Here is a 16,815-nt window from a genome sequence, read left to right as displayed (position 1 = left end):
TCTATATAAATATTAAATACTGTACACTGTATAATATCACGTTGCCATTTTAATCAGTTGGCGGCTCTTCATTTCTATTATTTGGTCCACAGATTGGAGAAATGACGCAATATAGAGTGGTATAAATAAAGCTTAAAAGCAGCTACATCCAGCAGTCTTTTTCATCTCTCCAGTTTGAAATGGTCAATATGCTGGCGTGTGCGCTCTATGCACAGCTACTCTCGCTCCACTTTCCTGAAGTGCTTTTGCTTCGAGCACAAATGTAGCCTGTAACAGCCTCTGCACTATTGTGAGAATATAGTCGGGCAGAATGCAAAAGGGGTCACAAGTCAAACTACTGTTTCAATTTTAAAAAAACAGCATCGTACGGTACGTTTCAAATGTTGACCTGTTGCTGACTGGGTGAGGCTTGTAAGAAGTTGCCCAGCTTGACCCATTGACTTTAAGTCCATAATTCAACAAGTAACATTTGTTGACAACAATAATGAATAACCTGGATGAAAAGCTGGCTTAAGATGCCCGGGTTGCGCGCCCTTCATTTATTACCGTTCATCAATTATCGCGCTAATCAAAACATTTATTATTTCTTGCCTCTTTCCTGCTCCTCCAGAATTTGAAGCATGATTGCATTTGTTAATTAGTCGCTAATAGCGAGGTAATGTGCGCTTGATGGATAACCGTGTCATTGCCAATCACGCCACTCATTCATATTCCCGGCGGCGCTGGGCGGGCAGTGTTTGCGGTCACGTGCACTGTGTCTGGGGGCGGCAGCCCGCCTGTAATGATGATTGGCATTCATGATTAACCAATAGGCTTCGCACGTTGACAGCCGAACCCGGCCCTCCATCGCGCTGATTGGTTGAGACCCATATACGGGGAATTTCCCATTGCCGGCCCTCACCGCGAGCCGTCTGCTGGGCTGGTGCCGCAGGGCACGCTGGGACATGTAGTCACCTGCTGTTCTGCGCATGCCTGAGCCGCGCCGGCCAAGCCGGGGAGAGGACTACAATTCCCAGGCTGCCCGGCGGCGCTGTACGTCTGGCTGGTTTCACGCTGTCAATCATCGCGCGTCACGCATCTTTGCTTATCAAGGTTTCGGCGGGGGGGGTGGGGGGGGCGGCGCAGCCAATGTGAAGAATACATAAGGAAAAAAAATCCCCAAGTGTTATCTTCCCTGCGGGGTAGAAATTTTACTGTACAATGTGAAAACTTCACTTTCAAACACCCGCCCGCTATACGCTTCCACAGCACTCTTTCCGCAGATCGCAGGTTAACAACGAAATGAAACGCAGAAAGATTGCCATCGCAGCTGGGTTTTGCTTTTCATTCTTCCTGGGCACTTTACTGAATCTGTTATTTATCCCTGGGTTCGATCATCACCATCAGCGGCAGCGACAGGAGCAGACCGGGCAGGATCCCCTCAGCATCCACCCGGCTCTATTTTTCCACGGGGTGACCGACCAGGACCTGTTGAAGCAAATTAAAGAAAGGTACGAGGAAGTTGTCCGTTATCGGCAGCAGCCAGTCTCCCCGGCGGCTGCAGGGAGGCTGGCCAGACCGCTGGAAAGGCGCTTAATGGACCTCGCACAGAACAGCTCCCCTGATCAACCCCAGCATCAGCAACAGCAGAGAAGCCCAGGCTTGCAAAAAAACAAACCATGGACTGTGGAAGGAGAAAGCACCTTCGTCTCCAGTAGCCCAAAGATTGACTTTCGGTTCCATTCGCTTTCTTTGAGCTGTCCGGATATTAATAACGCGAGCAGTGTCCATTACTTGGGCTCTGGGTACACAAAAGCAGTGTACAAAGCGGTTCTTAACGAAACGCTGGCAGTGGCCTTAAAATCGGTGGACTTTGCAGGGCATGACATGGAAAACTGTGTCAAACAGTATGGGACACTGGAAGATTGCTACAGACTGGCGTCCTACAAACTTGTCAAAGAGATGACACTTTTACAACGGCTGCAGCACTCAAACATTCTTAAGGTAAGTGGCAGGCACTGTCCATCGGCAACTCATTAATGAAGCATTTTCTTTATAGGAATAAATAAAATATTCGGGTTGTTGGGGGTTTCATTTCTTAGTGCAGTGAGCCATATTCAAAACCCATCCTTCTGATTGATCAATATTGGTCAACTATACGCGTGCAAATGTAGTTCTATCGCGTGCTCAATGAAACCATTGCTAAACCAACGCTATCTTAACTCATTCATGGTGTTTCTAAATGCCTTGTGTATCCTATTAACAGAATGGAGTAATGTGCAAAAGCAAACATTTCAGTTAATAAAATATATTTATTACATGTTCCCTTGACAACAAATTGATTGTACACGGATTTGTGCCACTAAACCGCATTAAAAGAGTTTCAACACTAAGACTAGCCAATTATTCAGCTTAATTTCGGATCATAATGCAATTGCAAAATTGGGTTACGGTATTAACGTGCTAACAGTCTTAAACTCCTCACTGACAATCCACCTTTAAAAGTCAGGTGAACAAACTTATGCGCTGAAGTTTAACAAGTGAATTTTTAAAAATCAGGCTAATTTAAACTAACGCGTGTTTGTTTCTCATACTCCCATCCACTTACTGTCTGTTTTGTGCAGATATTTGATTGTATTATTTAGTTCTACGTGATCTTTCGGAAATGCTTCCTTTTGAATTTTGGGAGTTGTTGAAAGGGGGCAGTTCTCCCAAGGAGACCGACACTGAGGTACCGGAGGAGATGGGCTAAAGTGGCTCTTCTGCCGCCGAGTTCAGCTCCAGATTCCGGCTGTCATTTTGCTTTAAGGCGTCTTGCTCAGGTACCGAAGGCGCGATCGCTCCCTGTTTAAAACGCATTGGCTGAGAAACTGGAATGTATTGCCAGCACTGTACGCAGACTTTCTGCGAGACCTTTGAACCCGAAGAGTTTAAAACACCGTATGTGTAGGGCCGTCACTGGCAGGATTGTGATCGATTTCACCGGGCATTGGCTCGACTATAAATGTTGTTACAGTTTAAAATGGAAATCAGTAAATCATTTGATTTGAACACTAGCGGCTTATACCGTAGTTGATGCTAAAAGACTGTTCACGCAGTATTTAAAAATAATCCCACCGGTTAGAGTGCAACACAAGTCTGGAACATTACATATAGAATATGATATAAAGCCAGTCACATCACCTACACCATGTGGCTCATGGTATTTTTAAAGGCACACAGATATGATGCAGTTAGACATCTTGCACATTTTCTTGCAAGTTTAATGAATCCACTGCGTTGCACCCCTTGCAGATTCAAGACTTTAAACTTGTTATCTGGGTTGTCAGTTCGCCTGCTAGTGTGCTAATTCCCTCTGACCAACCGTAATGAGCCAGTCACAAACCCGGGGGATCCTTCCTGCTGTGTCTATCTCGGGCTTTGTTCACTATTAGTGATTTGTAAAAAAAAAACTGGTGTTGGAGCGGCCCTTCAATTAGATTGTACCGAGCTGCTTTCGACAGCCAGAACGTGTTGGCTCTATTATTTTCTTTCAGACATGATTTGAATAGATCGCTTTCTCCGGGACTTTGGTGCTCAAATAAACCTCGGAATGACTGAGGTATAGGCCGTATAATAGTACGACTAAAGGAAAAATAACTAATGCTATTGAAGGGAGTTCTTGCGCACATACAGTCGGGAATTTGAATGATTTTTTTGTGAACCGGATGAATTTGTGCTACCAATAGTGAAATATGTCAAGGACCGTTGCTCGAGTTTCTATAGTAGTTTCCCAGTTTATTTACTGGGGAAGGGATTTTGTGGAATGTCCAGGACAGATGGCAGGCTTAAGTGTAATTTGCAAGATAACAGGCATGTTCTGTATTGTCAAGAGCAGATCTAACCCAGGTCTGTCTTACGTCTTATACAATCCGACCAGCCTGATTCTGGCTTTAAAAAAAGTCGTTTCGAGGCATATCATCTCAACCGTCAAAAAGTTGAACCTATAAAGTAAAGCAGTACGTTTTCTAGGCAACACTGCCTTTATTATACAAAGGCTTATACAGTATTAACAATTCCCACTATTAAGGAAACTCTATCTTTTTTTCACATAGACACCGTGATCTAAGATGTCAAAGAGCCAGCACCCAGCAAACTTTATTCTGGGTCTGTCACAAATCCCATTTCTCTTCCACTTCTCACAGTAGTTCCGACATTGTATTTAGCATAAGATTAGGGGCCGCATTCTAACTAGCTAGTAAATGCTGCACTCGGCAATAACATTTGACCCGACCCCCCACCTCTACACCCCACCACCCAGATTAATGAGAGCATCAAATTGTGTCCCTGTTAAGACTAAGCATCACCCCCAGGACTACAAGAATGTTAAATAAATGGGTCGTCAGTAATTGATTTATATTTAACTTTGTGTAAAACGTCCGCTGTGGGCCAATATTTGTTCTTTAATTGTAAAAAAAAATCACAGTTGATTAAGTTTATCAGATTTTCCTGAGGATAGTTTGGCTGCATTACTGGTCTACAAATAGCACAATAAACCTGAGAATAATGAATAGGTGCACCTTGTAACAGCACTAAATGATAGGTCCTTTATAAATTCTCGCTCTTAAAAATTTAACGGTCAAAGTGCCCCATGAAAGAACACCAGTTAATTAAGTGATTGCAGAATGCAATTAAGTAAAGTGTAAACTCCAGAACCAACTCCATTTGGTTACTTTTTTCCTGGAAAGAAAGATCTACACAAAATTAAACCCACATAACTAATATCCGCACACACAGAGCACGATACAGTGAGACCGATTCAGTTTGTACTTTGAGTAGACATTTTAATGTTTTATTTTATTTAAGTACATCACGCGGGTAACCAGTGGAGTTTAACCTGTACCGGTTCACTGTGCAATGATGTGACTGTGCGTAATATACATGATGGATTTTCAAAAGGTACAGAGAAGATGTTTGAAAAAGGCCAGCGCCAAAAGTTCTGATGAAGCGAGTTTGGGCTGTCGTGAGAACAGATACCCAATGACTACTACTGCAAAAACAAAGTATTATTCATTTAATTGGGGGGACTGTACTTTCTTAAATAATTGTCCATCCGCTCATTAAAATAAATACAAGGTTACTGGGAAGGATATCCTTTGGAAGGAGATTTGAATATGCATTAACCCCTGCCGTGTGGTGAAATCGCCTAATTTTCTCTCTGACCCATGAACAGGTGTCAATATGGAAGGGAAGCTGTTCACAAATTGCAGTTATAGATGGGGATGGGATATAGATTTCGGTAAGGGCTGTTGAATTAATAAGGGTTGGAGCTGAAGTTGGGCAGAGGGGGGTCGATGCGGATCACTGATTTATGGTCAGACCTTTAGTTGGTACAAATTGCCCTCGCTGCACCACTTAAAGCGAGTATGTCCTCTGCCCTCAGAATGTTTATCCCACTCATTAACGCCCTGTCGTTTCCACCTTTACAAGCGCCACGTATCAGCTATTTTTTTTCGACACACTTCCTTGAATCATTCTTTTTTTAAATTTCGATCCCAGAACGTAAAAAGTCTCAGAATGGCGCAAGCCGAAGAGTGCACGACTGTATAATCCCCCCGATCAGTTATTTATTCCAAGATATTTGCAAGAATGTCCAGTGGAATATGTTTTTATTGCACACCCTGAATTTTAGTGGGATGTGAAGTTAATTTCTAAGTAATATTTCGAGAGTACAATGTAAACAGCGCCTCGGTCGATCATTACTAGTAATATATTTACCGGTAGGTTTCTGTAGATGCGCCCACACTCCCTAGGTTCAAGAAATAGAGGCATTTTGCCTTAGCTGTTAAAGGGGGTGTTAATCTACTCCTGACAGCCGACGCTTCCCCATTCAGACTTTTATTTATTTACCTTCCATTGGAGAAACAGAATTTGCACCTCAGAGCCACGAGTTACCAAAATGTAATGGGTGGAGCAGGTTAACCGGCAGACCAATCCTTGGCTGACGGGTCATTCGGCGAGTTCATTAGCGCGGCTCGAGTGTGAAGTGATTTTTTTGCGAAAGGTGTATGTCTTTTATGTATTTCAGTATTATTGTGTATGTTGTTATTTCTGATGTATGCTGCAATACAGACGAAGCAGGCTGGTCAAATAGCAATATAGTGAATAAAAAGCATGGCTGATTGAGAACAAAAAACTGTCATCAGACTCGAAGGGTAAGGACAGAAAATAGATGGTCACCAGTCTGTATATAGGTGCAACCTGAGCAGGATGTGGCTTTCCTGTGTATTTGGAATTCATTTTATTCTGAAGAATACAGATATCTTCTATTCGAGGGATCCCTTTGGGAATGTGTCAAATCAGCATTTACATTATAACAAGTAAAATGTCAGAAGGAGAAATGCAAAAAAGGATCAAATCCGTCAAGTTGATTCTAGCGGGAGAATGGAATGAGCTCCGATTCGATATCTACGATGACAGATGCTCTTTAACCTCACTGCTTTCCGCTTGGTATGCGGCAATTGATCGATTGCCTGTCATTTCCCCCTTTGCAAAGAGCTGCATTTCACGAACTACTGAGGGTGATCTTTGCCCCTCCGCATCTTAGGGAGGAGGGAGTGTGTTTGGGTGGGTTGTAGGTGTAACGGCTTGGTGGCTTCACCTCTGGCGAGAGCTGAGCATTCTGTCGCGACACCCTTGCGGCTGTCCGGCCCCGAGGGTGCGCCGCTCAGTGCTTCCCACCCATCGTCCGAGCTGCTGGCGTGACGGGCTGCAAGCAGCCTGAAGTGCGCCTCGCGTCATCTGTTAACACACACACTGTTCTTGGGAATAAAACATCTCCTCACTGTCAGCTCCTTTACATAGCGTTTAAATAAACCAATTTAGGAATGCCAGTTATTTGTATTCATCAAAGTTCAAGCTTGGTCTTTTTGGTTCCAATAATCTCAACATTACTGGTGAACGGTATTCAACTATCGAAGAATTGCTAACTCCACCTCATCCACCCAAATATCAAATCCATCGCACTATGGACTAACCCACCGGATCAAGATCATGTGACGGGAAAAAAAATCCGTCTCAATATTCCCGTAGAATGAAGGCATTGTGCGCAGATTTGGTCTGTGCTGATGATCTAATGGTTAATTATTAACTTGTGATAACCCAGCTACTGCCGCAAAATAAAATCGCTGTCACAGCATAACACGTATTAAAGTGGCTGCCCAGGAAAGGAGTGTAAGCGGCAGCTGGTTTCTTGGTGTGTTTCTCTGATCAGCATTGAGGGAGGTGCACCGAGGACAGCCTGTGTGTGGCACTGATGTTTGGGGAGAGAGATTTGGAGGGAAGCTTATGTGAGCTTAATTATTCTTTTGTTTTGTGCCAGACCCCTTTGTAATGATGTAGAAGGGGAAGGGGCAAAGAGTACCTGTTATGGCTAGCATAGATTGTGAGACAGAGAAAAACCCGGAGGAGTGATACAGTTCCGTTCAGAGAAATACATTTTTGTCAGTTTAGAGTTGCTGACTTATGGAAATATTGAATCACTTCCACATAGTTGAAGCATATAGGTTTGGAGTAAGAAAAAGATGAAAAATCATGATCGCATCGGATTGTGAGGATGGAGTGAGTCCAATGGGCTGAGAAGTCCTTTTTATTCCTCATGTTTCTGTGAGAGAGGGAAATTGGGATAAAGGGAAAGAAAGAAAATGAAAACAAGAACTGGAGACAGAACCAGGCACAGAATGGGCAAGGCAGCTATTTTTAAGCTTCATTTACATTGCTGCATGCATTGATACAAAGAGCTTTTGTTTGCTCATCAATGCAAGTGTGCAGTATAACTCCGAATATTACCAGGCACACTTAAGTCCTGAGGTGTGAAATCCTCTCCGGGAGGCTAGCTCACATCACATTTATGTTGGTGCTGTTCAGAATCTAGGCGATCTCAGCATTGACGCTGCTAACTCCAGTTCTCTTATCCCAGCAACAGGCTCTTAAAAGCAGAACAAATTGGGCCTATCTGGAATTAGTATTGTAATTGCACATGATCCTGGTCTCCTGGAATCCAATCTAAAGAAAGATTGCATTTATATAGCGCCTTTCACAGCCACCGGATATCTCAAAGCGCTTTACAGCCAATGAAGTACTTTGTGATTGTTGTCACTGTTGTAATATGGGAAACACGGCAACGAAATTACGCACAGCAAACTCCCACAAACAACAATGTGATAATGAAATTGAAATTCTATCCTAGGATCTGTTTCAACTCAGTTCAGATTTCCAAAGAACGCTTAAGGTCCTTGCCTCCATTCCTGCCTTCAGTAATTTTAATGAAAAAAATGCACAAGAATGATGTAAAAGTTAGGAAAAAGTAACAACATATTATTTGGCATATTTTGTGCTAATATGAATTTAAAAGGCATGGGGAAATTAATAATAATGTCATTTTTTCTTATTAAGGGCTTGGTAAAAATCATCAATGGCAAATTTGTGCAACATTCTGCAGCTGTGGAATTAAATCCAAAAGTGAGCATTTTATTCAAGGTCAGACCTGGAGTTAGTGAGCTCAACAGTTACATAGTGAATAGTACGGGACAGCTTTTTGTCCCAGAGCCTTAGTGTAGCAGCCAATGGGAGGTATATCACTGTGGCATAGGAGGATTGAACAGAAGAGTGGACGGCTTCAAATCCATGATAGCAGTTTAAGAATTTGAATTCTAGTTTGTAAAAAAAATCTGGAAATGAAAAGCAGATATCAGTAAAAGTGATCATAAAGCTGTTGGATTGTCATAAAACCCCAACTGGATCACTAATGTTCCTTCGGGAAGGAAACCTGCTGTCCTTACCTGATCTGGTCTATATGTGAGTCTAGTCCCACATGGATACGGTTGACTCATAATTTCCCTCTGAAGTGGCCCACTACAAAGAATAGACTGCAGCAGTTCAAGAAGGCCCACCACCAACTTCTCTGGACAACTAGGAATTGGTAATAAATGGCAGCCTTGCCAGCAAGGCCCACATCCTGAGAATGATTTTTTTTTAAAAAGGAAGATGTCTCATTGCAGGTATTAGCCCAGGCTGTTGATGTACTGCAGGTATCTGGGCATGTCATGGAGCAGTACCTGAGGAGGCTAAGGCTGTGGCTGAGATATCCCTCCTCTTCATGAAGACCTCCAAAGAAGTCAACCATTTGCAATGCACCAACAGTGTCAGTAGATCCATTAAAGCTCATGGTGCAGCATATACTGGGGCCGAAATTCAGCCTCCCGAAAATGCCCCTTACCACCGGAAAGCGGTGGTCAAGTGGCAGAGTTGAATGGCTGCCGATTTGGAGTCGAATGGCCGCCACTCGCGAAATTCTCCTAGGTGCTTTTTCCGGCCGTCCCCACTTTCTCCCCGCTGCTGCCGACCCCTCTTAGGTGCATCATCAAAGTGTGCCCCGCCGATCTCCTGCACCTCAACCTAAATCTTGGGGCTGCTGAGCGGTGCCCCCGACAGTTTTTTCTGTCGGTGCACTGTGTTCGCTGTGTGCATGACATGGCTGTGCGGTGGCCATTCAAGGGGAGGGAGCACTGTCGCGGCCGCCATTTTATTTTTAACATTATGCCCCCAGGTTCGGCTGGGCCGCCAAAAGGCAGCCTGGCACCCCTCTTGGGTGCCAGGCCACTGGCCCAGCCGAAACCCTGCCTGGTGGCTCAGTGGACATAACTAAAATAATCACAGAGCTCACAGCGGCTCTCTTCTTTAAGTGAAGGGGAGAGGCGTGGTGTCGCACAAGTGTCATGACGTCATCAGCGCTACGCTGATGACTGACCATGGTGGAGACTCCGTCCCGCCTCCACATCCGCCTCTCTAGTGTGCTCACCGCTGCACTACTGCTCCCATTATGACCGACTTCCGGTCCGCTCGGAAAAAAATGACAAAGCTGAATTTCGCACAATAGGCCACCTCATCCACCGCAACGGTGAAAACACAACAATAGCAGTAGGTGCGACCTGTTTCGGGAGCTGGTGAATTTCTACCCCACTATCTCCAGTGTAGTGTTCTGTTCTGGCACCCATGTTATTCAATGTTTACACCAGTGACCTGCCAAAACAGAGTCCCACAAGTTCATATACGCTGATGACATTGTCTTGGACATGCAATACATGAATCTGTCCATCACCGACGAGACCCTGACCAGTGATTTACAAAGGATGGAGGCCTACTTCCACCGATGGTGACTTCGGCCAAACCTGCCAAAGACCGTCACCTCGACATTCCACCTCAACACTCATCAAGCAAATCATGCTTTGAAAGTCTCCTTTTGTGGCGCAGAGGTTCCAAAAAATACCTCCTTTTTATGTCGTGCTTGATCACACCCTGTCATATTGGCAACATCTCCAGAACCTTGGGAAGAAATTAAAGAGTAGGGTCAACTTGATCCAGAAACTCACTGGATCCACATGGTGAGCAGGTGCTGAAACCTTCTGTATGGCAACACTCGCCCTGGTGTACTCTACAGCGGAGTACTGCTCTCCGGCATGGCTATCAAGTCCGCATATCAAATCCGTTGATGTCCAGCTGAATTCTACTACGAGGATTATCACTGGTGTGCTTTTATCAACACCAACACTGTGGCTAGCTGTGCTTGCAAACATCGCACTAACACACCTATGCCACGAATCTGCAGTCTCCAGAGAATACAACCGCTACACCAGCAAAGACATGCCGACTTGAACAAGCTATCACCAACCCATCTCAAATCTAGAAGGCCATTTTGGACTGTTGCCGAAGCCCTTCAGCAATCTCCCCTCAGCCTTGATGACTGATGGTGAAATGCTTAGAAGAACTATGACATATGGAATGGATTCCTTATAGAGGACCCCACAGTACAACCTGTAGGATCAAACCTTCCTCGCAAACAGTGGACAACCATCAACCGCCTCAGAACCGGTCATGGTTGATGCTGCCACCTTCTTCATAGGTGGAAGATTAAAGCATCCCCAGCATGCGACTGTGGAGCTCCGGGTTAGACCCTGGAGCATATCATTGAACTCTGCCCTCAGAGGAAATTTGCAGGCAGCCTACAAGATATCCACACTGTTGCACTGGAAGCTTTGGCCTGGCTATCTGACTTGGATATTAACATTTGATTTGGTTTGCTACCACCATGCAAAAGAAGAAGAAGTGTAGTGTTAGTTTTTTCAATCTTTATGTTTCCTTCACATTTCTCTTCTCCTCTGTTGAAGTTGCAGACTCTTGCTGAAGTAGTTAGCAAGGCACTATTGGCCCTCCAGGACCTCACTCATGTGGCCATTCTGCAAGTGTAAGCCTGGACAGTGAATGTCAGCAGGCTGCTTGACAGAAAAGAGCATCATAATCAAACTTGATCTTGTTCTCATATCCACACTTTCTAGCAGGGCTCACTGGCTAGAATCAGGAGCAGAAAACCTGGCTGGCTTTGTTCTTCACCAACTCAAGAGTACAGAGGCCAATTGTAGCACCTCACTGGCTGAGATGAGCAAACTCAGTGAATGAAGGTGCACCTTCTCTGCTCCATTTTACACCATGCACTTCTGTAGGGTAAGAACATTTGTCATGTCAACCAATTCTCAATCTTTTCCTTCATGGGTGCAATCTCATGTAATGCCTTCCCCAACAATTGGTAATGTGGGGAAGGGAGGAAAAGAAGGAGAAATTCTGTGACCAATTTCAGAAAAAAAATGGTAAATTCTTATCCAACTCCATAGGTTAATCAAGCACCTGCCAGGTGTCCATGGGTACCCATGGTGCATCACTGAGCAAATGCAACCGACACATCCCTGAAATGCCCAACATTCTCCACCATTAAAAATGTTTCAAGGACAGCAGCATGTTCTTACCATATCCATGAGTAACCTGTTCCATAGAGCATCAACCCTTTGAGAAAATAAATACTGCCAGTTGTCTAATCTGATATCTTGGCTACATATTTTCTAAGCGTGCCCTTTAGTCCTATACAATTTATTTTGAACATCTTATTCAGTTCTACTACATCTTATTCTATCATAACTTTAAAACATCTAGATCCTATCTCCAAGCTCTCTGTCTAAAAAAGCTAAGTTTAACCTTGTTGCCCTTCTCTGTACCCTGTATAGAGCAATACATATCACTAGATGAATAGACTAAAATACCCTAAGTGTGGATGTACCAAAGCCTTATATAATCTTATTTACCCACTGAGTTTTTAGGAACACTCCAATACTTTTAAAATAAAAACTGAGATAAATAAAATGAACAGCAACATACACAGTCGTTGCCACTGATTGTGTCACTATGCATTCTGCCATTTACAGAGTAAAGCATTTTACAAGATACTTCACCCACATGACCCAACCCCTTTATAAGGCTTTCCCAGTGAACTCCATGTGTTCTTGCTGGATAAAAACATATGCTCCCAGAAATTCAGGAAAATGCCACAGCTCTATAGAATGCAATTAAAGGAAAAACTCTCACTTTGAGTTAAAGCCTCGCGGGAGACTGGCACAAGAGCACTTCTGAATCGCTCTGGGATTCTCTCCCCGGTGATTCTGTTTGCTATTCACTTCACACAACAAAGCAGGACCCATTTTGCTTGCATATTCATTCATGAGGGGCTGCTGCTTGCATGCCGTTAACTTGCTGATGACAGCTTAATAAGGTCCTCACTTTGTGTTTCATCCCAATGAGCTTGTCAAGCTTTGTGTGGCAGGCTAACCTTTCCTTTTTTTTCTGAGGAAGGGGCAGCTGTGTCACTATTATTTAGAAGAATGAAGGATTTTTGAGAGACTATGGCTGTGACAGATTGCACTGTGGTTGCCATACATATAAAAACCTACAAGATTCTGGTTTCCTTTATGCGAAACATTGGTGGACAATTTATCCTAGAAATAAAAAATACAAACCACGTTACAATAGGGAGGTTTAACAGTTAGAGGGAGGCACTATGTAAATTCAATAGCTTTGATTCTATAGGTCATTCCCTTATTCAAACATGATTAGATACGGTTTTCAGAAACAATCAGGAGTGACTTGAAGAGGCGCAAATTCATTAAAAAAAATAACTACTGCCCTGCAAAGTATAAATTTCTTTGTTGTATGTGAAGGTGGGCAACATTCTGAACTGATTACAAATATATTCCATGTTAAAATGATGAAAAATAGGTTGCAAGCAGTGAACAAGCTGGAATCTCAGCAGTCAGGCTGAAAATAACCTGTAAAAGGGGGTGTTTTGTCTTAAAAACATTTTTTTCAGTTGATACATAATATAGGGTGGGGGATTCAATTGTTGGTTGTAAAATAAGAGATTTGTGAAATGTCGGATTTGTGAAATTTTCTCAAATTTCCTTTGTTCTTTAAAAATTTGCGGTTTTATTGGATTGCAATCTTACAGGCTGTGCGCAAGTCTCTCACAATCTTACTTTATATCTTTAATCAATTTGCTCATCTAGTTGGTTCTGGCAGACTGTACATTGACTATTTTTGTAGCATGTTTGAAACTTTTGATTAAAATGTTTTTTCCCCTAAATATGTAAGGTCTTGTGTAGAATCTACCACAAATGTGAACATTTGGAAACACTAAGATAAATTGTGTACAAATCTATATTAACAGTATCAGATTGTACTCCATTTTATACAAGGGTGAACCTTAGGTAATGGCAATGACTGGCTGTCAGTGAAATGCACACATTGCCCAGAATTTATCACTAACAATCAGGTTGCCAGTTTATTATCAGAGATACTACAAGGAAACTGGTGTTGATGATGGAAATGTCACACTGATGAATTAAGCAGTTCTGAGATTGGGGTTAAGGCACATTGTTGGGGTTGAGTAGAGGAAGTTTGACTCTGCATGTAACCAATGTTATAATTTGACTCCGTACTTGACACTGATGTTGGATGTAAACAGTGGGGAAAATACTGCCATCCCTCACTTAAACTTAAAACTGACCATCGCTCAAAATAATTTGTCTGAGATTGCTAATAAATTCTGATTCTGATTCTTTTATGAAGCAACTGAAGTCATGAAACAGTTAAAGAGCAACATTAAGATCACATGAGGTCGAGTTTAACTGTTCCCACCCATTTTACAGCCCATTTGATTTTCCTTTCCCACCCAGCAGGAACAGTTAAACCCGACCCCTATCTTTTGGAAGTGAAAAATCCTTTGATCCGATGACAAACTTTAAAGGTTTTGCCACTAATGTGACGGGACATGTCATAAGGCAACAAATAAACTTAATTGTGGGAACATATAAAGTGGGAACATATACCAGTGTTTCCATGGACTCCAGTACTAACACTTCAATTTAATTAAAACCTTTGGTTTCATTAACATTTATTTTTACTCCAATGAAACATGTTCACATTTATCAGCACTTTATGATATAAACACATTAGCAAACAGGTTCCAGTTTCCAATACCTGATGTGGTACCAAGCCATGCAGGCCAGAATTCCCAAATTCAATTCCCAGTCTGTGCTAAATTGATTGATCTCAATCAGGGCAGCAATTTAAGTGCCAGTTAGCCTCAGTTCTCCTTGTTTACGGAGGGGAAAATCAGCCAGGGTTCCTACTTGCGATTATTACCCAGTGACTTCTGCTGGAAACTGTGCAGGTCTGGTCAACTGGGTACGATGCTCTACATAATAGAATAACCTACCATCATGCATTGCCTAAGGTCACACATGAAGAATAGTCACTTGAGTGATATATTAGAGGGCTGACACTATCCCTGATTTGTACTTTTCGGAGAAGAGGCAGAAAATTGACAAACAAAATGAAAGGGTTTGATAAAGCTGATGTAGATAAAAATGCTTCCACTTGTGGGGAGTCCAAAACTAGGGGCAATAAATATAAGATAGTCATCAATAAATCCAGTAGGGAATTCAGGAAGAACTTTTTTTTACACAGAGAGTGGTTAGAATGTGGAACTCGCTACCACAAGGAGTAGTTGAAGCAAATATAATAGATGCATTTACCGGAAAGCCAAATAAACACACAAGGGAGAAAGGAATAGAAGGTTATGCTGATAGAGTTAGATGGAGTGAGGTGGGAGAAGGCTCATGTGGAGCATAAATACCAGCATGGACCAACTGGGCCAAAGGGCCTGTTTCTGTGCTGTAAATCCTATATAATTCTATGTAAAAAGCCCCAGATACCAGGTTTTGCTAATCAAATAATTATATCACAACAATATCACCAGTACCTGTCTGTTTTCTTCTATAGATCAGCTTTGATTAAACAGCTTAACATGCTCTTCCTGTGTTTTTCCCCTTCCCGATTGATTCCTTTCTGCAGCTATATGGTTATTGTTACCAGGACAGCAGTGACATCGCAGACACATTGACCACTATCACAGAGCTTGGATCTCCATTAGAGATGATTCAGCTTCTACAGACCTCATGGGAGGAGAGATTCCGAGTAAGTAATGAGGGTCTCTGGGGCTTTATGCGGGAAGGAGGTGGGGGCGGGGAAATAAACATGCTGCAGAGCATAGAAAGAAAATGTCTCAGCCGCAAAAGAATTTTGTTTCCTAAACAATTCATCTTTTCTCTGGAATTTTAAATCTTGCTTGGTAAACAAGGTAGTCTTTTAAAATCTTCTAATTAGTCACAAGCCTGTTAGTCAAACCAAGTTGATTTTTATCTGATTAAGCATAATGAGATAATCTCTCTTCTCTCTTTTTGTTTAGAGTTCTTGGAGTTAACATTCCAATCACCACAATATTTAAAATAAAATAAATGCTCTTCTCTATCTTTCTCAATGTATCTTGTGATACATGTTTGTAACGACTGTACTTCCTAGTGTTGTCAGAGGTGCAGAGCCTTGAATTTTGTGGCAAAGCATCCAGAAAGGGTCCAGCCTCAACCACAATATCACTTTGGGAAGAGACATGTGCAGTGTTACACATTTCATTTTGTATTTACCATGAATAACATCTCTTATATTTATTTATTTTACTCTGCCTAATCCACTTCATTCTCAAATAAGTTTTTGGGGAATTTTCAGGAAAAACAAAGATAAATTTAATTTGCTTTCTTTTTAAAAATGAACTTTTTTTTTCTCTTTTTCTTTCTCCCCAATATTAACCTCCTGTGTTCTCAGTCAGGATGGTAAGTCCACCCAGCATATTGCCATTGCTATTGATACTGTCAATGGTACTCTTCAGTCTTCACTTCTGCAGGAAGCCTCAACTGGTGATTGTGAATTTTCATTATCTGCCACTCCCAGAAGGCTTCTTTCTGTGAAACTAGCAAAATTTGGCCTCCTGAAGACCCCGAAAGCAAAAGTCAGCCATTTTATTTAGTGATCCAGTGCTCTGATGTTATAGATTGTAGACTACCCTGCATTTTCCATTCATTTATTAATATTTCCAACAGAAATTGAAGAGCTCCCTCTTACTAGGTTACAGTGGATTTTCTGTTTTTTCTTCCAAAGTAGGTAAATGTAAACCATACTATGGCCTGTTTTCTTCATATTCCTTCTTTAATGTATAAATCTGTTTCCCAGGAAATCTTAAGTAAAATGAATTACAAGGATTAAACAAATCAAAGGGCTCAGATGCCTGAAATTGTCTTAAATTCACTAAGATGTGCCTGTACCTGTGTTTAAACATAGTGAACTTTCCTCTATTGCAGTGCCATATTTCAATTAGTGTTTGAAGATGCCAAATTAAATAAAAGTGTACTATAAATGCACTGCTTGCTACAGTAATATTACAGGGCAGTAAGTCTCAGGTCCAATTCTCAGCCTGTACTGAGTTAACTAATCTTAGCCAGGGCAAAAGTTGGGCTCCTGGGTTAGGGAGAGGGGAAATAAATCAGTTTTCTTGCTTTTGATCACTGTCCAATGCAGACATAT

General features: G+C 42.3%; 1 protein-coding gene across 1 annotated transcript in view; it reads left to right on the top strand.

Moving 5' to 3' along the window:
- The first annotated feature begins 1,168 nt into the window (after positions 1-1,168).
- pkdcca (protein kinase domain containing, cytoplasmic a) overlaps positions 1,169-16,815 on the top strand; it is a 53,537-nt gene continuing 37,890 nt past the window's right edge. The window contains exons 1-2 of the mRNA XM_070889386.1: positions 1,169-1,983; positions 15,253-15,375. Of these exons, the coding sequence (XP_070745487.1) occupies positions 1,282-1,983; positions 15,253-15,375 (825 nt within the window). The 5' untranslated portion in view covers positions 1,169-1,281. The remainder of the gene's footprint in view (positions 1,984-15,252; positions 15,376-16,815) is intronic.

The sequence above is a fragment of the Pristiophorus japonicus genome, chromosome 9 (genome assembly GCF_044704955.1).
Source record: "Pristiophorus japonicus isolate sPriJap1 chromosome 9, sPriJap1.hap1, whole genome shotgun sequence".
Taxonomy (NCBI): Eukaryota; Metazoa; Chordata; class Chondrichthyes; family Pristiophoridae; genus Pristiophorus; species Pristiophorus japonicus.
Note: the sequence above shows the minus strand (reverse complement) of the source record. Positions and strands in the feature narration are given on the sequence as shown.